The sequence below is a fragment of the Phyllostomus discolor genome, chromosome 5 (genome assembly GCF_004126475.2).
Source record: "Phyllostomus discolor isolate MPI-MPIP mPhyDis1 chromosome 5, mPhyDis1.pri.v3, whole genome shotgun sequence".
NCBI classification, from domain to species: domain Eukaryota; kingdom Metazoa; phylum Chordata; class Mammalia; order Chiroptera; family Phyllostomidae; genus Phyllostomus; species Phyllostomus discolor.
Genome location: NC_040907.2, coordinates 154,626,181 through 154,650,818, shown reverse-complemented (window position 1 = coordinate 154,650,818; position 24,638 = coordinate 154,626,181). Strand labels below are relative to the sequence as shown.

The 24,638-nt window shown below is 48.4% G+C and overlaps 1 protein-coding gene across 2 annotated transcripts in view; it reads right to left on the bottom strand.

Annotated features, from left to right (window-relative positions):
* Positions 1–24,638, bottom strand: part of SUFU (SUFU negative regulator of hedgehog signaling) — a 95,187-nt gene that overhangs the window by 55,142 nt on the left and 15,407 nt on the right. For both annotated transcript variants that reach the window (XM_028513794.2, XM_028513795.2), the window contains exon 3: positions 10,149–10,285. In XM_028513794.2, the coding sequence (XP_028369595.1) occupies positions 10,149–10,285 (137 nt within the window). The remainder of the gene's footprint in view (positions 1–10,148; positions 10,286–24,638) is intronic.

The window sequence follows — 24,638 nt, the reverse complement described above, 5'->3', positions numbered from 1 at the left end:
CCTCACACCTTGGGGTGTGAGTTCCGGCTAGGCTGCAGCTCAGCTTCTCAACAACTTCCCTGGCTGCCTTCTCTAGATGTCCCAAGTGTATGTGATCCTAATGTCTTTGCCTCAAGTGAATTTTCCAAAAGAGCTTTCCTGAGCTCCTTCCTCTCCCTCACCTCCCTCCAGCCCCAGGAGCCTTCTGCCAGTTCCTCCTATTCTTCAAGCTCCTTCCCCTCCTCGGGGCCTCCACATGCTGTTCCCTCTGCCAAAGAATCCTTCTCTTTGCCTTCGGTCCTGTCCTTGCCTGACTCTAAATCCCAAAAGTGAGTCTTACCACTTATTCCTTTGGAGCACCCTGATCTTTCCCTTTCGACGATCTATGGAATCAAATATTTATTAGCCTGTGTTTCCAGTGTCTCTTTCCACGGCCTATGGCAGGGTCAGATCTGTCTGGTAGAGTCTTCCCCATGAAACAGGCACTGAAAAAATATAACTAATGAGAAGAGCTCCTTTCTCCCAAGCCTCCATTTCAAGTGGACTCTTAGAGGCTAGAGCATGCAAGCCCGTGCGGGTTGGGGCGCCCGGAGTCTCACTCCTGCCTGCCACTCGCCGGCTGCAGGCCGCCTCCTCTCCGAGCCCACGTCCTCGTCTGCAGAGTGGCAGTACCAGCACGGTCCTCATCGGGCTACCTACCCCAGGGGTAAAATAGGAGAATGTAAGTGCCTACCACAGCTTGGTGCTCAGTAACTGTTATTTTATTTACTACTTCTCATTATAAAAAAGCAACTTTAAAAAGTGGTCTCAACATAAAAAGACTGAATTGTGCCTGTAACTTCACTTTAGGAAAGGTAGAAGGAGGCAAGGCTCAGGAAAACGCCACAGTTCGTTGAGGATCTTTATAGAAAACTTGACCTGCTGTCAGCATCTGGAAGAGCCCCTGACTTGAGGCGGGAGGCTGCGGCGCTCAGCACCTCCAAGTTCAGAGACAGGGGCCTGATGGATGGGTTCCTGCACCCAATCAAAACTGCGTGAGACACCATGTAAGGGCCTCCTGTCCCCCCAAATGCCAAATGTATGCCATTAACGTGAGTTAACAATCTCTCAGGCCAAGCAACCTAAGAAATGGCACCGATTCTCAAGGACTCAGGAGAGGACTTTGTTGCTATAAATATAATTTCATATAACAATCATTCTGTTGTTTGTTGAAAACGGTAACATTTACTAAATGATTACAATAGTATTATTATTATTATTATTATTATATAATCATTCATCTGCAATGGCTATTACATTCACTTCCCTTAACCCAGTGACCCTATTATCCCACGGAAACACTCAGGCAGGAGTGCACGGACACACATACACGAGAGTGCTCACTGCCCATCTGTGAGCAGGAAAGACTGGGAGTCACCCGCACGGCTGGTTGAATAAAGCACAGTGTAGCTTGATAATAAAAAAGTGCATAGTTAGAAAGAACTTATTGACTTGGGAAGATGTCCAAAAGATATCAAGTTAAAAAAAAAAAAAAAGCTAGCTGAAAACCAGTATGAGAAGCGCATATAGATTCATGCACTGAGAGGAAAATCTGGAAATAGAAACATCAGCGTTCTCCCAGTGGGGGAGTGGGTTCTGAAGGATTTTCACTTTCTGTGTCATACTTCTGTGCTTCCGTTTTTATAGTGAGCAAACACTTCTAACACAAACGGAAGAGGAAAGAAAATGTGGAGTAAAACCTCTGCTGGCGTTAGTCTGTCGCTACCAGGGAGCTCATCAGCCGCCAGCTCTGAGGGCTCGGGATGCTCAGGCAGGGCCACCCGGTCTCCCTCCTCGGGCCTGGATCGCAAATTGAGCCGACTCAGCACACGTCACGAGGTTGCCATTAAACAGCAGCAAGCAAAGGCACTTGGATTTCCATAGTGTCGGTTACAAGGGTGGGAGGCCATGTTTCTCCTAAAGCTGCAGTGAAACTGCCTCGGAATTTGTGGTCAGGGCCTCCCAAAGGCAGAACTCGGAGCAGACGGCCTCTCCAGCAGGACTGTAAAGCACAGCTGAGAAATCAGGTCCTGCTGAGTGGGGGAATGGTTTCTTTCTAATGAAACCCAGAGGGTAGGGGGCAGGGGAGCAGTCAATGGCAATCTGAGAAGAAAGAACAAGCTGATAAAAATTAAAAGGGAATGGGGAAGTACGAGAAACTGGCTGCAAGGTAGGAAGCAAGGAAGCTGGCTACCTACTGGTGAAATCACTGATGTATTTACCACAGAACTTCCCAAACGATTCATGCTGAGGCTGGATTTGGTTCTAAATCTGCTGCAGCAGGTAACATAATGAGAGCCATCCTGTCCTCGTAACTGGAACATTCTCTTTACACATGACACTTCTGTCCTGGCCCAGTGTCCTACACAATATGTGAGGTTCCTCTGACCCCAGGTAGGGCTGGGGCATCTTGGGTGGGAGTGCAGGTGCTGCTTTGCCTACCTGGTGGCCACTCTCCTCCTTACTAACAGAAACCCGATTTTCTTCCTCTGCCTTGTGTTGGCCATGACCTTCAGAGAACCAGGGCCCATCCCCGGCCCTAGGAAGCAGATTCTGACTAGCAACACGACTGTCTTCCTTTCCTGATATAACTCTAGCCAACAAGGGAAGACCTGTGAGGGAAGCCCTGTGGCAGTTTTGATTGGTCTTTAAAAGAGACAAAGTACAGAAGTGTCTCTTTTACTGCGGGTAGACTCCATCGAGTGTGATTCCAGGATGCTAGGGATGACGGCAGTCGCCACTGGAATGTGAAGGAACCAGTTTAAAAAGACAAGCCAAAGTGCTGAGGAAGGCAGAGTGGGAAGTTAGAAAGAACTCAGGTCCTTGACAACCTCGGGAACAGAGACAGCCAACTCTGGACCTGCCCCACCTCCAGACGACATGCTGTGCATGTCGGGTAAGCACCCTATGGTCGGGCCATGTTGGTCGGGGCATTCTGGTCGTTGGGAGCCGGAACCATCCCTGCACACACAGCAAGACGGCACGAGAGAGGCCTGCTCCGTCTGCGCATTCCCTAATGATCCACCTTCCGAGCGTAGCTGCACGGCTGGAATACTGAGGTGCTGGAATACTGAGGTGCAGATTCCCCTCCGGCCCTGTGAGGGCAACTGGTTTTGCCGGCTCCGAACTTTTTCTGCCATCAGCTACCCTTTGCTTTAGAGGACTCTCTTACTCCACGTGGACAGAAGTGAGGCGTGGGTGAGAACTTTATTTTTTATCCTCACCAGAGGACATTTTTTCATTGCTTTGAGAGAGAGAGAAAAACACTGATGCGAGAAACATTAACTAGTTGCCTTCTCATACACGCCCTGACTGGGGATCAACTTGCGTCCTGGATATGTGTGCTGTCTGGGAATTGAACCTGTGACCTCCCGGTCTACGAGGCAACGCTCCAACTGAGCCGCACCAGCCAGGGCAAGTGGGGGAGAACTTTGAACATAAGTTCTGATGCCCCGCCAGGACCACCACCACCACCACCCAGGGTGGTCACGTGACCCAGGCAGAGCTAGCCTGAGCCCTCCCCCAAGATTAACATAGGATGATTGGAAGAAAAAAGCCTTCTCCCTGCTGGGACTACACACTGAGAGAGCCAGATACTCTGAGCGGGAGTGCTCATCTTTCCTGCACGTGGGGAGTGTCAGTCGGCAGTGCATGACCAAGACACAAGCACGGCCCCAAGGACACTCTCTGAGCACACAGACCAAGCCATGCCTGAAGCCCTGGGCGTCTCAGGCACCTGAGCCAATAAAGCCTGTTACTGCGGTACTCTGAGTTATATTTCTGCCATTTTGTCACAAGTAGAAGCGCCCCAACTGAAACAAACACTAACTGCCTCACCCCCTCTTCTTGAATCCCCTTCTGTGCGTATTCTTCTTTCCCAGGCCTCTCTTGTTTCCCTACTTCTTTTGTCTACAGCCAGCTTCCCACCTCTGAGCAAATCGACCATAGGGGACCGGTCCTCCGGTGGGTTGGGGCTGGGTTACAGGACCCTTCTGCATCGCGTCCTCAGAGCGGGCAGCCCTCAGAGGGAGGCAGCTTCGTACAGCCCACAGCTGGCGAGGGCACTCCCACCACACTCCCCTGCGTCTCCCCGTCCTCCTTCCCTTGCCGATCACTGCCAGGATGCCATTTCCAAGCCTGGATGGTGACGCTGCGGGTGCCTTTTAGATCTGGAAAAGCAGCCCTGGCGGGTGTGGCTCAGCAGGGTGGGTGTCGCCCTGCAAGCCAGAAGGTCACCCGCAGGATTCCCTGTCAGGGCACCGGCCTGGGTTGTGGGCCAGGTTTCCAGCTGGGGGCCTGCAAGAGGCCGCCGACTGATGTTTCTCCTACACATCTTTCCCCCTCCCTCCCCATCTCTAAAAATAAATATAATCTTCGGGGAAAAAATCTGGAAAAGCAGGTCTAAGCATTCCACTTACTGGACGGCGCTGCCCGGCATGTTCTCACATGTGAACGGGCGGGGTGCTCCGCACAAAGTCGCCGAGTGGAAGGTGGGCGGGAGGTGCAAGGCAGGCAAGGCCGTCAGGCAGAGCTACGCTGCTAGTTACACACGCAGACACACATCTGTGTACACAACTAACATAAATTACACGCTCTCTGTAATAACGCCTGTGTCAGCCGCATAGAGGGTGCCCAGTCGGGGCAGAGCAAGCCTCCACATCACAGGGATGTGCCCTGTTCTGAGAAAACCTGATACGCCTAAGCCCTGCCTTACAAAACAGGTACAACGAGGGGCAAACATGCACACCATAAAACGGTTCTTCCCCTGAGAAAAGGATCCACTATGAACGAGGTCCCACCAAAACGCCTGGGCTCCCCTGCATTCAGAAAGGACTTGGCTTTGTACAAGGCTTTATCAGCACCATTAGCCACACAGACCAAGCAACCACGGCTAAACTGAAATTGTTGTTGTTGTTGTATAATGCTATGAACAAAACAAGGTGATTTTATTTGTGTCACTGTTACCGACTTTCTGTGTGGGATAAAGATGACAAATAGCACCAAATGTCATCGTGTCAGCGAAGGCAGGCATCTGACTCAGGGGCAAGCAAGGCATTTCCCTTCTAACAGGGTTTTACTGTAAAATGGGGTATTTGTTGTCACTGCAAAAAGAAAACCAACTCCAAAGTAGTATCCCCCCTTTCCTGATTCATATGAAGTTTTTTCTTAAATTTTTAAAATTGATTTTAGATAGGAAGGGAGAAAGAGAGAGAAACACTGATTTTTGATGTTCCACTTACTTATGCATTCTCATATGTGCCCTGACAGGGGATCGAACCCGCCACCTTGGCATACAAAGCCGACACTCTAACCAACTGAGCTACCTGGCCAGGGTCATATAAAGTTTTAAAAGACTGAACAGTAATAATCGCAGGTAACATTATGTAGTTCACATTATGTAGTTCTTACTACGTAACCGCCCTAAGTTTTTGGCAGCCACTAACTCACTTCATCCTCTCAATGACCTCCTGTGTAGCTGCTGTTATCATCATCCCTGCTTCACAGACAAGTAAACAGTGATGCCGCCCAAGGTCAGGAGGCAGCAACTGGTAGGGCTGAGACCAAACGCTGCAGCAGTCTGGACCCAGGACCATGCTCCTCACTCACACTCTGCTGCCTGCCTGGCCCGGTGGTCATGTGCAGGGTGGCAACCCGTACAGGGGAGCTGCGGGAATGGATGCTCCTAAGTCTACTGCTAGCAAGTTTAGGCACATGGTGCTGAGGACCTGAGTGGGCAGTGAAATAGAAAAGAAGAAGGAAAGAAGAGAGGATGACGATTAAAAGTAGGCACAAGGGAGGTTTCTGCAGAACTAGCCTGTTTCTCGATTTGGGTGCTGGTTATACGAGTGTGTTAGGTTTGTGAAAAGTTATCAAGCTGTACCTTTTATATACGTATTTTCATGAAAGAAAAGTTTAAAAATGGAAGGATGGATTTAAGAGGATTTTGGTAATATTATGAATGCCTTTTGCCCTTGTCTATTTTCCAAATGTCCCAGAATATCCAAGAGAGGCACCCTAGAGCTCAGAGGCCGTGTTCCCCAGTGCAATCACCCATGTGGATGACTTGCAATCCTCACCTCCTAGCCTGAGACACTCAGCAGCCCAGAAGTCAGCTGAGTTATAGGCAACATGGCATCATGGTCAAAGGATGGCATTAAGAGCTATACTGCCTGGTCCCAACTGGTGTGGCTCAGTGGACTAGGTGTCATTCTGCAAACCAAAAGGTGGAGGCTTGATTCCCAGTCAGGGTGCATGCCTGAGTTGTGGGCCAGGTCTCTCCCAGTTGGGGGTGTATTGAGAGGTAACCAATGGATGTTTCTCTCACATCAATGTTTCACTTCCTCTGTTTTTCCCTCCCTTCCCCTCTCTCTAAAAATAAACAAATAAAATCTTAAAGAGAGAGAGAGCACTTGCATGCACTACACTCCCTGGGCTAAAATTTTTCCTTTGCACCTACTAGGTGTGTAACCTTGAACCTACTTCACACCACTCTGTATTAACTTGCTTTCTGCAACTGTGAAGCTGCTATAACACAGGCTAAGTCCCAGGGCTTCACCACACACTAGCTGAGCCCTCGCAACTGTGCCTGGCTCGTAGAACACACTAAATGTTGGCTCCCGCCCTTGGCATTTAGGCCCCCAGCCATGGTCTCCTCTCCCACATCAGTTATTACATACTTTTCCTTATCATTTCCCTATTATTGAGATAATTTACTACTAGTCCCTGCTATGTTCTAAAAAGAATTTAAGGCAGATCTGTTTTAGCTGTTATTCAAGTGGTGCGGTCATACTACAGACAATCTGGAACACAGAAAGTAAGCACTATACTTTCAGGGGTGCAGCCAACCTGCCGCTACCATGAAATGCTTCAAGTGACCTGCAGGCACGAATTAGAGCTGTCACATCAGAGCCACCACGAAAGGGCCGTCGGTGAAGAAAGGACCACAGAACACACATCAGTCAATGGGCACTCACAAAACAGCCTCACCTTTTCATCTGGAAAATCTGGAAGGCTGGAAGGGGACAGCACAATGAGCACCAATGTGCCCTTCACCCAGATTCACCAGTTGTCAACATTTTACCGCACTGGCTTTCTCCTCTCTCTCTCTTTCCACACACACTTTCTTTTGCTGAACTGTCAGAAAATGACGTTGTAGACATCATGTCACTGCACTCATAAACACTTCAGCTTTTATCTCTTAAGAATAAGGACATTATCGTATACAACCATAACACCATACATATCACACCCAAGGAATTTCACAGTTGCACAATACAGTCAACTATCTAATATACACTCTGCATTTATATTTTTCCAGTTGTCCTAAAAATGACCTTAGTTTTCAATTTAGGATCCAATCAAGGATCATAAATGCATTCAAACTGTCATTTTTCCTTTAATTCAGGGCGGCCCCTACCCCTTGCCTGTCTGTGTCTTTCAGAGCACTGACATTTTTTAAAGAGTCCAGGAAACTGTTTTACCATCTGGATCTGTGTGTTTGCTCAGGATTTAATCCAGGTGAAACATTTTTGTAAAAGTGATACATAGTTGATATTTTCTACATGGTTGATATTTTGTACTTCACACTACAACATAGTTACATAATAATAATTTGTCCCATTATTGGTATTGCTACATTTGATCATTTTGTTAAAAGTGATGTCCACCCAAATCTTTTCATTGAAAAGGAATTCTTTTTCTCTTTGTAAGTAAGTAATCTGTGGATGGATCCTTTGAGTCCTTGTGAATATCTTGTTCCCCAACAATCTTTTATCCAATGGTTACAGCATCTGTTGCTAATCTGCCTGAATTGGTGATCACAGTAGTACTGCAAAATGGTCATCAGTGATCTTTATGGTGTGGGTGAAATGAGCCCTTACGAATCAAATACTACTTTTCACTCACCTACATTATTATTTCATAACTATAATATCAGAACTATGTCAGAAGTTCACCCGCTTGACCCCACCTGTCAGTGACTCACAACCCCCATCCGTCTCACATTCCTCTGATCTCTGTCCACCTGAGCAAGTACATTAAGTAGAAACAAACATAAATGCACTGGTTTAAGCAGTGGGCAAGGAGATACTTGTCTATACAAGCAAGAGGTTGCCCAGTATTCAGAGCCCTTTCTCCTACAGCAGATCAAATTCCATATAAAAAAAAGTCTACTTTGCCCTGACCAGTGTGGTGTAGTTGGCTGGGTATTGTTCCACAAAGCACTGAGTCACCAGTCCAATTCCCAGTCAGGGCACATTGGACCTGTGGGTTCGGTCCCCAGTCAGGGCATGTACGAGAGGCTACCGATAGATGTTTCTCTTTCACATCAATGGTTCTTTCCCTCTCTTTCTCCCTTCCTTCTCCACTCTCCAAAAAAATAAATAAATAAATAAAAGCAAATTAAAAAAAGGTTTTTTTAAAAAGAAAAGTCTATTTTTCCAAAGACAGTTCTACACTGAAGTCAGCTCCAGGCATCCCAAAAAGGGAGAGAGGAGGGACAAAGTGTTCAGGCAGTAGACACTTGGCACGATTTTGAAAGATTCTTCAGACCACACTAGGATAACTCCAACTCACATGCACCGGCTGTTCCAGGCAGCCTGCTTCGCCTGACCCTGTGAATAGTACTTCTTCCTGGTCAACAGCTCGTTAGCGCCCAAACACCATCCCCAGACCAGCTGTATTAGAATCCCTTGGGAGGCTGTTTTAGAAACAGATGCCCGGGTCCCACCTCCGACCAACTGAATCAGAGCCCTGCAGAGGACTCTGGGAATGTGTGTTGACAAGCCCCCCAGGGGAATCTCGTGAGCAGCCAGGCTTGGGAACCGCTGCTGAGAAAAGACCACTGTAGCCTCCAAAACAGAACTACCCCATAGTACACACTTGGCGGCAGGAGTTAGTATCAGCCCCATTATGTGACAGCCACCCTGCCAACAACTGACTCCCAGGGGTCTGCAAGGAGGGCAGAGGAGTTCAACCCAGAGGCTCTGCTGAACCCCCAAATCTATAACCTAGTACAGACTGGAAAAAAGTCACTGTACATAAGAGAAGCTGCCAGATCTTCGGTTCTCCAAATTTAGTCTCTACCAGAAGCATGTGAAAACATCAGCCCCAAAGATTCCGAGCCAGAGGTCTCCTGTGGGACTTAGCAATGTGTGTGCAGCCAACGCTCCCGGTGCTTCTGATGCAGGGGCCTGAGGACCACACTTTGAGAGACCCTGGCCTCCATGCTGCTCTGCCCTCTTCTATAGGCAATCAAAGAGTAATAGAGCTGGGTAGAGTTTCTTGGCCTGTTTTTGAGGCTACTTACCAAACCAAAGAAACAAAATCTGAGGTCACGGGGAAATGCTGCTGAGCAATCAGCCACACAAAAACATTCAGATGATATGAAAACCTTCATAAAAGGTACAAAGTTTCACTCCAACGTTTCATCCCACCAAGGGGCTAAGGCAGGCTGAGACAGGAGCGGGAGACCGAGGTCCCCAGCGCAAAGCCCCACTTCAGGTTCCACACCAGCAGGTTCCAGGGGGCAACTCGGGCAGCGGGATCATCCCCTGGAGGGCACTTGAATCAAACAACGTTTCAGACTTTTAAGGTCCCGCCTGATTCCGGCTTTTCCTTCACACTGTGACGGAGCAAGCTCCTGGCAATTCTTTCTCTCTGCCCTACCCTCCACTATTAACCCAAGCCTCAGTCAAGATTAACATGTGTGCTTGCAGCCCCAGAAACTTAAGATGATTTAGGCCACCGGCAGCAGGCAGCAAAGACAGTGCTAATTATGGAAAATGGGGCAGGCCGAGAAACGCCAGTCATTCCACGCCAAGTCGGCCTCTGCCTCACTGGGAACCAGAGGCACGGCTGGCGGACCGTGACCGGGGCTCAGGGTGTCAGAACAGCAGCATGGACTCCACCTGCCGCCAGAGGTCACGGTGACATACCCTTTCCTTCCCTGGCCCAGGTAGCTTTCCACCCCCAAACACCAGGCAAAATAAGGCACCCTCAAGGTACAAATGGGGTGCAGTACTCCCAGGCAAGGTCCCTCCGCAGACAGGAAGATATCCTTGTGAGTTCCCAAAGCCAACCAAACTCATGACAACAAAGCCACCGCACCAGCAGGCTCGCGGGGATCTCACCTGACTGGAACACGTATCTGGCCAAGCCCTGCATGAGCTCTGCAGGCCAGGTCGGGGGGGCGGACTCCCCTGTTTCTCTCTTCAGACGAAATGTCAACTCGAAGCCAAAACCACTAGGGCCGTCTGTTCCTGTAAATCTGAAAGAAATAAAAAGCAAATGTTTTTAGTTCAACTACCTCAGAAAAAAGAAAAACACTGTTTTAAAAGTCTCCCTTATTCTTGGTGGCCTTAGCATCCAAACCCATAATGAGACGAATCTCCCAGTGTGTGAACCTCGAGGGGAAAAGGACCTCAACAGCCTGGAAGGAGCCAGAACTCTAGTCTCACCCTCCGGCCAGTTACAGTACTGGTGTATGACCTTGGCCCAGCCAATCACATTCCCCTGCTGGCCCTCTGAATTACAAGTTCCACATCTTGTGGCTCTGGAACATTCCTTTCTGTGTGACTGAGGGCCCATTACTGAAAATCTGCCTTATGCAGGCTCCATATTTTTTCAAGCTGTTAATGAGCACCTACTATGTTTGCTAGGGATACTAGTCCTGCTGTATGCTCTGTGAGGATGAGAGCCTTTCTCTGCTCCCACCTCCTCCCCCGGGGACCACAAGGGTGCGGGCCTTGGGCTGGACTGTCTGGCCTCCAAACTCAGCATCTGCAGACAGGTCCCAGGGCAGACTCCAAATACTGGGAGGGCCTGTACTCCTCCTGAAACCCACACCCCTTGTGCCGTCATCAATCCGCACATGTGGTTCCCGAAATCTGGCACCTTCTATTCACTCTTCAATCGCTGGAAACTTCAGGCAGCAAAGTTTGCCCTTCCTTCCCATCCCCAGGTAGCCCAGAAGGGTGGGAGCTCCTGCCTCCGCAGCCACACGCATCAGTGACAATGAGGCAGAGAATGCCTGCCTCCTTGTCTGCTGGGAGACGCTCGGGAGCCCCGAGACTCCAGGGAAGTCCCTGAGATGGACTTCTGCCAGAGAGGAAAGCGGTAATGGATTAGAGGGCAAGGCCTGGCGAGGGGGTGACTTGCCACCTCCCCAGTTGAGAGAAGCATCAGGGAGAGCTCCTGAGAGCACAGGAGGCCTGCCAGCATGGGGAGGGTTAAAAGTGAAACTGTGCTCACGATATAATTTTCAGTAATTACATCTTGTACAAACATGAGCCACAATGATTATACACGTGTAAGCTCCTCAGCATACACACACAAACCATAAACTAACATGACAGCCCACACCTCCTTGCCAGCCAAGCTACTGGAACAGGCAGTCAGAAGGGAGAATTCTTACACGATGCTGATGCAGTCAGTGCCCAGCCTGGGATTCCACGTGGCATCTGTCCTTCTTCATCCTCCTCCTCCCCATCATCATTATCACCAAGCACAAGAGGCCCCACCCAGAGACGGAAACAGAAAGATACTCGAAGCCTCAGAAGCTCTGACACCAGTCCTCGCCCTGCTGCACGCCTGGGTGGACTCGGGCTTCCTGCACGTGTGTGGTGGGGAGATCACCTCTTGCAGCTGAGTTCTCTAAAGGACCGAAAAGGAATCCATCCCTGAAGTCACCACAACCATACCCAATTATATTCACAGGGGCGCCCACAGTTTGCATTTCCTCTGAGCATCTGACAGTGTGGGAACCAAAGCCCATTTTAAGGGCACACACCCAGAATTCTGGAGAACATGCTAGAAGATGCTTAGCAGGACAGTGTAAGCTACTGTCTTTCCTTGCTGAACTACCCTGTCTGGGGACAATCCCATGCAAGGAAGTTGAGAGAATAGCTACTAAGCAAACTGAGGCTAGAAGAGCTGTCTCCCCGGGGGTTGCAGGTACGACAGGAGTGTGAAAAGCTGGGGAAATGCAAGACTGGGAGTTAAAACTCTGCAAAAGGAGATGGGTCACTAGGTCAAAGGGAAGAGTTCAAGCAGCCACCCATTAGAGGCAGCTTTGTAAAATGTATTAGGCTATATCTCCAGGGCTTTCATCTAGGGCCAAGATAAATATATGATTTCTAACCAGAAAAACTTGAGAAACACACTGAAAGAAACGTGTTCTTTGGGATGCGCAATGGGGGGAACCCTGGGATGAGAGGAAAAAAATCACATGCATCTAAAGCAGCACCACCTCTCAAAGGAGGGCTGCACACACATGCACATGCACATATGGGTGTGTGCACACACATACGGGTGCGCACATACACACACACGCACGCACGTGTGTACCATCTGCCTCCACACAGGGTGCTTTCCAGCCCAGCTCTGTGGTGGGCAGGCTGGCCCTATAGGACTCGCTGGGAGGGGCAGGCCCAGCCAGATGGTCCCCACCTGTGTGTGATTACCACCCACCAGGCTAACTGGACGAAACCTCTGAAAACCCTGGAACGTGAGCTTGGAAAGGCCCTGCCTCAGGATAAACACACAGCCTGGAGCCCGTCAGGTCGCTTTTTCAAAGCAGACTGCCCAGGCAATAGCCAAGTGACGGGGCCATTCAGTCTTTAAAAGTCCCCTGCAGCGGCCTGGCTTGGTCTGGACTTCCTCAACATGAGAGCTGCCCCAGCTGAAGCGTTTTTGTCTGACCAGAGGATGGAGCCCCTCCTAGGGAGCAGCTGTCTCTCCCATCTCCCAAGAAAGGAAAACACGAGAGGAAATTGGCCTGTGTGGCAGAGGGTGGGATCTGGGTCAGAGCAAAGAATTTTTCTTACACAGGGGCTGCTAAAATACTGGCTGGTGGAAAGGGGGCCAATGGGATTTCTTCCAACAGGAATTTAAAAAAGAATACATTACAAATCCTCCCCAGCCTGGTAGGGAGGGGGTGAGGGGTTCTAGCTGTCTTGTTGCAGAAGGATGAATGAGATGGCCTCTCAAAATTGTTTCCAGCTCAAGAACTTCTGGCCCTGCTCACTGAGGTGCCCAGGGGAGAGGCTGGCTCTGTCCCAGCAGTTTGGTGAGCCTAGGAATGGCCGTGACAGCCTTAAGAGTAACACCAAACCCACTGACAGGAAGAACACGTGCCTTAAGGTTTGTATCAAAGCCTCTGATTAGGAAGGTATCACCCAGTTTTTAGGAGGCCAAAATGACCACTAACGTCAAGCAGAGGATGAATAGGAAAGAGATTTCTGGAGAAAACACAATACTAGGGCAGGCAGAAAGGGCTGACCGAAAAGTTGGCATCTCGTGCTCAACACCATTAACTATTAGGGAAATTCAAATCAAAACCAAATGAGGTACCATTTCATATGCTCTAAATGACTAAAATAGAAGACAGACAATAGTAAATGTTGACGGGGCTAGAGAGAAAATAAACGCTCATACACTGCTGGTAGGAATGTAAAACGGTGGAGCTGCTTTGTAAAGCAGTTGGGCAGGACCTCAAAGAGTTAAACACAGAGGTACCATATGATCCAACAGTTCCACTCCTAGGTATACACCCAAGAGGACTGAAAACGTATGCTCACACAAAAACTTGTATGCTAATGTTCCTAGAAGTATTGATGACAGCTAAGAAGTGGAAGCAACCCAGCATCAGCAGTGGATAACTGGATAAATGAAATGTAGCACATTCACACAATGGAACAAAAGAGAATGATGTCCTTACACATGCTACGACATGGATGAATCTTGAACACGTTACGCTGAGTGAATGAAGCCAGATACAAATGGCTACACACTGTGTGATTCCACTGATATGGAATGTGCTGAATAGCCAAATGCATAAAGACAGAGGGTAGATTTATGGCTTCCATGGACTAGGGGGAGGAAAGGATGGGGAGTGACTGCTAAGGGGTCAAGTGTTTCTTCTGGGGGCGATGGAAATGTTCTGGAATTAAATAGTGATGCTGTCTGCACAACCTTGTGAATGTACTAAAAAACAGTAAACTGTACACTTTAAAATGGTAAATTTCATGGTATGTGAAGTATATCTTAAAAAAAAAAAAGCTGGCACCTCAGGGACACCTAAATGCTCAGAGAGGCAAGGCCCGCCATACCAAGTAAGCACTTCCTTACCTGGTTCTGTCTGCTAATAACACTTTGATAAACAAACGATGAGCACCTGCTAAGTTTGAGGCGTTGGACTAAGGACTTTTCTTATGTCATAGCATTTGATTCTCCAACATCCTTAATGCCTCAGCCATTTAAATAATATATGAAAAAAAACATTTGACAGAATTTAAGTAATACTCCATAAGTCACATGGCAAGCAAGTGGTGGAACTTAAACTTGGGGTCCGCCTGACTCCAAAGCCCATCTTCTTATTATTGTGTGACCTCTGGCAACATATTTAACCTCTCTGTGCCTCTGTTTCCTCATCTGCAAAATGGGGATAATAATAGTAACAACTATTTTGGAGTTATTATGAGGATTAAATGTTTAAAAACTCGGACACTGTAAGCATTATATCACTAACATTAAGTGAAAGAAGCCAGTTACAAAAGATGATATACCAGGGACTTCTGGCCAAGATGGAGGCGTAGGTAGACACACCGTGCCTCCTCGCACAACCCAAAGAAGGATTTTGAAACAAAACAACAATTTAAAGACAAAAAACAACCAGAACTGACATAAAATCAAACTGTATGGAAGTCCCACAACCAACGAGTTAAAGAAGACACATCCACCCAGACCAGTAGGAGGGGGTGGAGACAGGCAGCCAGGCAGAGAGGACTCACAGAATGGCAGCGGCTGGCAGACCAGGCGGTCCCACGTTCACGTGCAGATAAACTGGGAGGAACAACTGGGGAGCCAGACAGACCTTGCAACCCTGGGTTCTGGTGGGGAAATAAAGCCTCAAAGCCTCTGACTGAAAACTCCTGTGGGGGTTAAGGCGGCAGCAGGAAAAACTCCCAGCCTCACAGGAGAGTTTGTTGGAGAGACCCACAGGGTCCTAGGAGGTACATAAACCCACGCACCCACCTGGGAATCAGCGCCAGAAGGGCCCACTTTGCTTGTGGGAAGCAGGGGAAGTGACTGAAATCTGGCCGAGAGCGGAGCAAGCGCCATTGTCCCCTCTCAGACCCCTCCCCCACAGACAGCGTCATAACGCAGCAACGTGGGTGGCCCCGCCCTGGTGGGGGGACACCTAAGGCTCTGCCCCTCATTACAAAGCAGGTGCGCCAAAGGAAAAAAAAAATGGCCCAAATGAAAGAACAGATCAAAGTTCTAGAAAAAATACAACTAAACAATGAAGAGATAGCCAACCTATCAGATACAGAGTTCAAAACACTGGTACTCAGGACCCTCACAGGATTGGTTGAATTTGGTCACAAATTAGATGAAAAAATGAAGGCAATGCTAAGTGAAATAAAGGAAAATGTACACGGAAACAACAGTGAAGGGAAGGAAACTGGGACTCTAATCAACAATGTGGACCAAAAGAAAGAAAGAAACATTCAATCAGAACAGAATGAAAAAACAAGAATTCAAAAAAATGAAGAGAGGCTTAGGAACCTCCAGGACATCTTTAAAAGTTCCAACATCCGAATTATAGGGGTGCCAGAAGGAGAATAGGAAGAGCAAGAAATTGAAAACTTATTTGAACAAATAATGAAGGAGAACTTCCCCAGTCTGGCAAAGGAGATACAGACTTCCAAGAAGTTCAGGAAGCTCAAAGAGTCCCAGAGAAGTTGGACCCAAGGAGGAACACACCAAGGCACATCATATTTACATTACCGAAGATTAAAAGTAAGGAGAGAATCTTAGAAGCAGCAAAAGAAAAGGAGACAGTTACTTACAAAGGGATTCCCATGACTGTCAGCTGATTTCTCAAAAGAGATCTTACAGGCAAGAAGGGGCTGGAAAGAAGTATTCCAAGTCATGAAAGGCAAGGACCTACATCCAAGATTACTCTATCCAACAAAGCTTTCATTTAGAATGGAAGAGCAGATAAGTGCTTCTCAGATAAGGTCAAGTTAAAGGAGTTCATCATCACCCAGCCCTTATTGTATGAAATGTTAAAAGGATTTATCTAAGAAAAAGAAGATAAAAAATATGAACTGTAAAATGATAGCAAACTCACAATTATTAACCACACCTAAAACAAAAACAAAAGTAACTAAACAACAGGAACAGAACCACAGAAATGGAGATCACATGGAGGGTTAGGAACAGGGGAGTAGGAGGGGGAGAGAGGGGGAAAAGGTACGGAGAATAAGTAGCATAAATGGTAAGTAGAAAATAGACAGGGGGAGGTTAAGAATAGTATAGGAAATGTAGAAGCCAAAGAACTTATATGTATGACACATGGACATGAACTACAGGGGGGGAATGTGGGTGGGAGGGGGTGTGCAGGGTGGAGGGGAATAAAGGGGAGGAAATGGGACAACTGTAATAGCATAATCAATAAAATATATTTAAAAAGATGACATACTGTATGATTCCATTTATATGATATAATAAATAATATGTTTGTAATATATAATATATACATTCATGATACAAAACATTCAGAATAGTCAAATCTACAGAGACAAAGTCGATTTTAGGTTGCCTGGGACTGGGACCCTGAGGACAAATGAGGAGTGCCTGCTACTGGGTATGGGGCTTCTTTTTAGGGTAATTAAGAAGTTCTAAAATTAAATTATGGTGATAGCTACATAACTATGAATATACTAAAAACCAGTAAATTGTGTACTTTAAGTGGGTGACTGTATAGTATATGAACTATATCTTGATAAAGCTGTTTTTTAAAAAAAGAGTTCGTTTATTCATTTTTAGAGAGAGGAGGGGAAGAGAGGGGGAAAAACATTGATGTGAGAGAGAAACATCGACCGGCTGCCTCCCACGTGTGCCCCAATGGGAGACCAAACCCAAAACCCAGGCATGTGCTTTGACTGGGAATAGAACCTGTGACCCTTCGCTTTGTGGGGCGATGCCCAACCAACTAAGCCACACCAGCCAGGGCTATGTTTTTTAAAATTGTGGGGAAAAGTTAAAGACCCATAGTAAAAAAAATCACAATCTATAAATAAAGATACAGATATAGAAACATCTACTTTAAGCATACAAGATGTTCAACCTCACTCATTAGAGAAATACAAATTAAAAACAATGAGATACCATTCTTGCCTATGAGGTTGGCAAAAATTAAGAAGTCTAATATCATATTAACTGGTGAGGCTAGGAGAAGAGATGCATTCTCAAATGTTGCTGGTGGGGATACAAACTAGTACAACCCTTTTGGAAGGAAGCCAGCAATACCTAACAACATCACGTACATGTTTACTTCTGACCCAGCAACCCACCTCTAAGAATTTATAATTGCAAAACACTGGAAACAACACAAATGCCCATTCACGGACAGTGGTTTAAAGAGCACAGCGCAGCTATAAGAATAAGGACGGGTTCTACAAACTGATAAGGATGCTGTTAAGTACAAACAGCAAAAAGTACTACAGTATGCTACCTTTTAAAAAGGAGGGAGAGAAAATAGGAAAATATATACATATCTACTCATTTGTGCAGAAAACAGTACAGGAAGGATAAGTCAGAAACTAGCAAGGTTGGTTACCCTCCGGCAGTAGGTGGGAATGGGGTGAAAAGGACCGTGAGGCTGGCTCTGTGCATGTGTGACAGTTCTCTGCATGTAGATCCTGGTGCAGAACAGGTGTTGTAGAAAGACTTGATGAATGAGCAACAGGCTCAGGCCGTAGCCCTTTCCGTTGAGATCCAGCTGGGCCCCACAGGAAGCGCCCCTGCTGGCCTCCAGTTCCTCTGATACCCAGTGGAAGTGCTCTTGGCATTCTTAGAGCGTAGCTGGCCAACAAGCCTCACCCATCTCACTCACAAATGTGACTACCACCTATCTTTACAAGATGTGTTCGCCCGCTGTGAGCTCACAGCTGAGAATGCTGCAACACAGTGGAGATGCAAGGCAAGAACTCTCGGCACTGTCTGATCATGTCCCACTGGGCTCTGGGCTGAAAAAGCATCCTACAGATGAAGGGAAGGTGAGAGCCAGCCCAAGTGTCCAGGGTTCTTTTCTTCTTCTCCCCCAAAGCAGTAAATATCCACCAACGATCTTTAGGAGAGCGTTATTTCTTTTAGGAGAACTAACAGACCAGTCCTTTATCCCGGGGCTGGTCTTCCCTCCAAGCAGCTCTCCTCCTCAGGAATTGGGCTCAGTTCCCTGCCTAGTTACTGGGCTGGGTCTTCTTCTCTCCCAGAAGGATGGAGCCTCCAGTCCTGTCACAGGGGAAGGGGACAGACTCACAGATTTTTCCCTTCGGCGACCTCCCTCCAAGTGCACATCCATGCCCCACCCACGTCTCCAGTAACTGTAGGGCGAAGTCTAGCCTTAGTCCCAGCAGAAACCACAGGTCACAGAAAGAACCAAACCAAGGAATTCCAGCAGCTCCGGGCTCTGCAGAGGAGGCTGCTCACCCCTGCCCGCCTCTGCCTCCCAGAGCAGCGCCGAGCAAGCAAGTCTGAGGACCACACACCCAAATTCCGGCACACGCATGGAGCGCCTTTACCGTTTACACCAAGTTTCTCAAGGTCAATATGCCCCAACGCCTTCAGTGCTGCCCCAAGCCCAATGACACCCTCAGACTGGACACTGCTCTGCCGCTCCCCCTGTGCAGAGAACCCCCAGCTGCCTGGCACAGGGAGGGCGCCACCAGGAACCACTTCACTAGGAAAAATAGAATGTGAGCATTCCCCAGTGCGTGGCCCCTGCCTGGCCCCTAGGGGGCTTTCCAAGTAAAGAGGGATAGAAGCCAAGCCCCAGTTCCTCCAGGGCCCACCCTGGCTCTCTCCTTTACACACACACACACACACACACACACGCACACGCGCACACTCATGGCATAAAATGGCTTTAGGCAACATGCCCCTCTTGAGGATTCCCTAATTTACCCCAAGCGAAGAACCAGACCAGACACCTGGAACTCGGATTAAGCAAGTCTGAACTTGATACCTTCCCAATCCTTCTCTGTTTTTCCTTTCCTGAAGAAAAATACCACCATGGCAGCCCGTACAATGGCTCCCTACCATGTCCATATTCTAGTCCCGGGAACCTGTACATGTCCCCCTCACGGCAGAACGGACTTTGCAGGTATGATTGAGGTAAAGATCTTTCAAAAGATAATCTCTTTAACCCTCACCCCAGGATATGTTTATTGATTTGAGAGAGAGAGAAGTGGAGGAGGGAGAAAGAGAAGATGACAGGGAGAGAGAAACACTGATCTGTTGCCTCCCTCCCACACAAGTCCTGACCGGGGATCGAACCCATGACTTGTGGTGTGTGGGATGATGCTCCAACCAACTGAGCCACCCGGCCTGGGCAAGGTAAAGATCTCAAGATGGGGAGAGTATACTGGATTGTCTGGGTGAGCTCCTTTTAACTACAGAGTCCTTAAAAGTGGAAGAGAGAGGTAGAGGACTTAGCCTGCCCTTTCTGGCTCTGAAGATGGAGGAAGGGGCGTGAGCCAAGGAATGTGTGTAGCCTTGAGAAAATGGAAAAGGCAAGGAAACTTGTTCTCCTGAGAGCCTCCAGAACAGAATGCAGCCTGGCTGACACCCTGACTTTCGCCCAGTGAGACCCGTGTCAGACTTCCGACCTCCAGAACCGTGTAGGATGATAAAGGAATGTTGTTTTAAGCCACTAAATACGTGGTCATTTATTATAGCAGCGATATGGAACTAATACAGCCACCAAGCCAGGATCCTGGCAGTTACCCTCCAGTCATGCCTCATCCCTGCACAGCCAGGTGGTCAGTCACCGAGCTGTCAACTCTCCTCTCCCTCCTCAGCAGCTCTCGAATCTGTCCTCTCCACCCCGACCGCCGTACCATGGGTTAGCCTCCCGCCTCCCTCACCTGGGCGGCCAGCACTGACCTCCTGCCTCCTGCCTTATTTACTTCTTCGCTCTGAAGTTCCCAAAATGGAAATACGATACACCTCTCCTCTGCTCAAAAATACTCTGAAGCCCACCCCCAGTGAACTTTCAGGGTAAAGCCCAGACTTCCCAGCAACTCTGATGGCAAACTGGGTGCCTCCCACCTCCTCCGCCTCAGGCTCTAAGCGCCAGGCCCAGTGAGTGGAGCGGGAGACCTCCAGCCATGCAAATGACCTCACCTCTGAGACCGCACCCACGTTCCCTTTCTCTGGGCCCTCTGCTAATCTGCAGGACAGCTCAGGTGTTGCCCGCCCTTTGCGCTGGGTGCCTAAGCTGAGTGCAGTCTGCTTGCGGTTCCTGCCCTCACGACCCCTGCCTCCTGGTGTCCACACCCTTGTGGATCCTCTCTCCTGTGAAGAGGACAGGACCCGTGACTGGCTTTGAACACCACCCTGGGTGACGGAGAATCACTCCCATGGATACGACCACATCTTGCTAGCAGCCTCTATCTCTGCTGCTTGCTTTAAGAAAGCTTCTTACAGCTGCAAGGAAAGGAATTCTGCCAAGAACTTGAGGGAGTCTGGAAGCAGATCCTTCCCCCATAGAGCCTCAGATAAGAATGTAGCACAGCTGACACTGTGACTGCAGCCTTGTGAGACCCCGAGCAGAGGACCCCGCTATGCTGTGCCCGGATTCCTGTCCCAAGCTGCTGAGTTAGGTCATCTGTTACACAGCCAAAGAAAACCACCACACCCACCTCGCTCTCTTCCCTATAAGGCTGACCTGCGTGCGGCTCCTGAGCCCTCTGGCTACCAACTGGGTTTGGCCAGTGGGACCTCTCACAGGAAGTCGGAGGAGGGCAGGAGAGAGAGGCCAGAGCTCCCTCCCCCTGAGACTGCCTGGGGTTGACTGTGCCACCCGCTGAAGCCACTGTGGAAGGTCACTCTGGAGAAGGAAGGGCACTACACAACCCTTTCCTTCTATGTTCTCGAATGTGCCAGTTTAGAGCATCTGACGCCGGCTACTGGGGTGCCTGACACCTAGGCCAAGACTCTAAAACAAACATTTTAAAACTGATCAACCCACGCTGGCCGGTGTGGCTCAGTTAGGTTGGAGCGTCCATCGTCCTGTAACCGAAGGGGTGCGCACGAGAGGCAACCCATCAATACTTCTCTCTCACATCGATGTTTCTCCCTCTGCCTTCCTTCTCTCTAAAAGCCATGAAAAAATGTCCTCGGGTGAGGATAAAAATAAATACATAAATAAATAAAAGTTGGTCAATCCATCAATTTGCACATTAAAGAAATTACTGTCCTCCTGGTTCACCAATGCGGCTGAAGTACTCACCCTGGAATCTGTTTTCCCCACTACGAGAGGAGTGTGACGATCCCCTCTCACAAACACGGGAAAACCGTGAGTTTCCTGGCCACCGTCCTTGGCCGTGCTTTCTCGCTGGACAGGAGGTCGCCTCCAAAGCTGTCCTCTTCCCGCACACACGTCTCAGCCACACCCCCAAAGAGCCCACATTTAGGAGTTCGCGAGTGATAAGAGATTTGGAAGCTGGCTTGTGAGGACTTAGGGAAGGAGGCGCTATCACTAGGATCCCGCTCAGTGTGCGTGTGGGTATGTGGGATATCATATGTGACAAACTTCACCCACCTTTTTGGGTGGGGTCAACAAACTGGTGGGTCCGAAAGTGAGGCAAGCCAGCGGGGTTGGGCAGTGTTTGCGATACTGATCTGCCTTTCCGCCCTTGGGTCCCACTGTACCCGCACCGCTACCAGCCCCATGTTGGGACCCCCAGACAGCGCCTGCTCCCCAGACATGTTCCCCTCAGCCTGGAAGACTGTTCTGGCCCAGCCTTACCTTCCCACATCCTCTTGTCAAAGCATTTCTTTTTTTTTTTAAAGATTTATTTATTTATTTATTTATTTGTTTTTAGAGAGGGAAGGGAAGGAGATAGAGAGAGAAACATCAATGTGTGGTTGCTGGGGACTGTGGCCTGCAACCCAGGCATGTACCCTGACTGGAATTGAACCTGCGACACTTTGGTTCACAGCCCACGCTCAATCCACTGAGCTATGCCAGCCAGGGCTGTCAAAGCACTTCTAATGACCATGTCTTTAAGTGAAAACATGCCCTTTTTCCACATCATGTTTTCCCAAAGCTGTCTTATCTCCAACATGGCACTCCACGTGGTCTCCCTTACATTCTAAGCAGGGCTCTCTCCCATTACACTGGGGACTTTCACCATACTTCTTCCTCTGCAGCCCCCCAAAGTGACAGACGCTGAACACACAACACAATGCTGGGCACTTGCTCGGCGCTCAATTGCTAGCAGTCGAGTGACTGCAGGTGACATGTACATCCCAGGCTCAATAACGTTTACCAACCAGACTAAACCTGAGAACAGAGGCAGAGCTTTACAAGACCCGGAATGATGGGCGGGAGATAAGGAGGGAAACGGCAGCCCAGGGTTACGGGCTGAAGGCCTTGGGCAAAGTGGTGCGCTCACCAGAGGTGCGAGAACTGAGAAGCAAGGAAGGCAGACATCAGAGATTCTTAGTCCTGGGTTCCCTGCACGCTTTGGAGGTCCCAGGGTGGACTTAGGCTGGAAATTGCTTAAAATTAGAGAGGAGTCTAGCAGCAATGGCAAGAATAGAGGCAAGAATAGAGCAGCAATGGCAAGAATGGCAAGAATAGAGGCACCGGAGCTAACACAAACCCCAGCTCCGCACTCTCCAGCTGATTCTTGGCCAGGTGAGGTTACTCCCATGTGCACGGGCTGCCCCAGCTGTTAAACTGGGATAAGAACATTCACTTCCCAGGGTGACTGGGAGGCTTTTAATGGTGTGGCGCAGTGTCCAGCACCCAGCAAGCGCCCGCACATGGAAGCTAGTGTTCACCTTTCGTTTGTTCAGTTGGGGACCACTAAAAACACTTCCTGTTCACCAGTTCTCTTGGAAAACATCAGCAGATGCATCTAGCTTCCCTACTTCTGGACTCGGGAGCGTCATCAGCCGCATCCTTCAAGAGCTGCCCAGTTCTTTCGGCTTTGCCCAAGTTCCTGACCTTGGATTCCTCCCAGAACCCTCAAACCAGACCTGAGGCTCTTCCTGACTGTAACCAGACTTTGAGTGACAGCCATTACAACAGAGTTCAGCAAACAATTACTAAATAAACATTTGCAAAGATGATGTTTTTATTTTGAACAATTCGCAATTACTGATACTTCATTAGCAGTTTTAAAATGGTGTTTGGTAATGGCAAAAGTACTATATACTAGGTGTAAAACTTTGTAAAATTCTTTTGAAATATTTTACATGGTAGTATCTTGACATAGCTAAGATTCTTTTTTAATGTTCAGCTAGAATATATTAATTTTGTATAATCTTAAAAAAACAACAAGGCAATAAAGGAGTTGGGGGCTGGGAAAAAGGCGAAGGGATTAAAAAGTACAAATTAGCAGTTAGAAAACAGTCACAGGGATGTGAAGTTCAGCATAGGGAATACAGTCAATAATACTGTAATACCTATGTACGGAGCCAGGTGGGCACTAGACTTATCTGGGGATCATTCTGTAAGCTGTATAAATGTCTTACCACTATGCTGTACACCTGAAACCACCATAATATTGAATGTCAAGTATAATAGAAAAAAAATATTTTAATTAAAAACAAGAAAGGAAGGGAGGGAGAGAGGGAGGGAGGGAGCAAGGGAGGGAAACAGGCCAGCCCTGACTGGTGTGGCTCAGTGGTTGAGTACCAGCCTGGGGATCAAAGGGTCACTGGTTCGATTCCCAGTCTAGGGCACATGCCTGAGTTGTGGGCCAGGTCCCCAGTAGGGGGCGTACAAGAGGCAACCACACATTGATGTTTCTTTCCCTCCTCCTCTCCCTCCCCCTCTCTAAAATATAAGATAAATAAAATCTTGAAAGAAAGAAAGAAAGAAAAATAGAAAGGAGGGAAGGAAGGAAGGAAGGAAGGAAGGAGGGAAGGAAGGAAGGAAGGAAGGAAGGAAGGAAGGAAGGGGAAGGGAAGGGGAGGGAGGGAAGGGAGGAAGAGAGAAAGAAACCCATCAGCTGAGACTGCATGCTCACACTAAGTTGGGAGCCCAGTGAGGCCAGAGCGCAGGGCAGTCACCCTTGAGTTTTCACTGTGAACAGTAGATGCTCTTTCCACTACACGTCATTCAGCCAGGTTTGGGGAATGCATTTGCCTCACTCAAGTAGATGTTTCCTGAGATCCCTTGCTGGGAGCCAAGGACCACATTCCCACAGCATTCCTTGGGTTTAAAAATAGTAAGTCCCAAGACTGATATAGCTGAGAATCCAGCTAAACAAACTCACCTGGCTCCCAACACATAGGTGGCTTAACTCTATCCCAGTGAGCCAAGAGCTTCCCAGACTGAGACACTAAATCGAACAAAAGCACGAAGCCCGGAGCAGCAGAACATTTCTCTGCAGGGCAGTGAAAACTCACAGTTCACTCTCCCCTAGTGGAGACCTACTGTACCTTCTTCCCTCTATTCCCAACCACCACCACGCAACTGAAAGGTCAGCCAGTCCCCTGGGCGATTCCAAGCCAGAATAGTGCTCTCTAGGAATTCTGGGCCAGCGAAGAGCCTGGTGCCTGAGTTTCTTGGCATCATTATGACAGCTGCAACT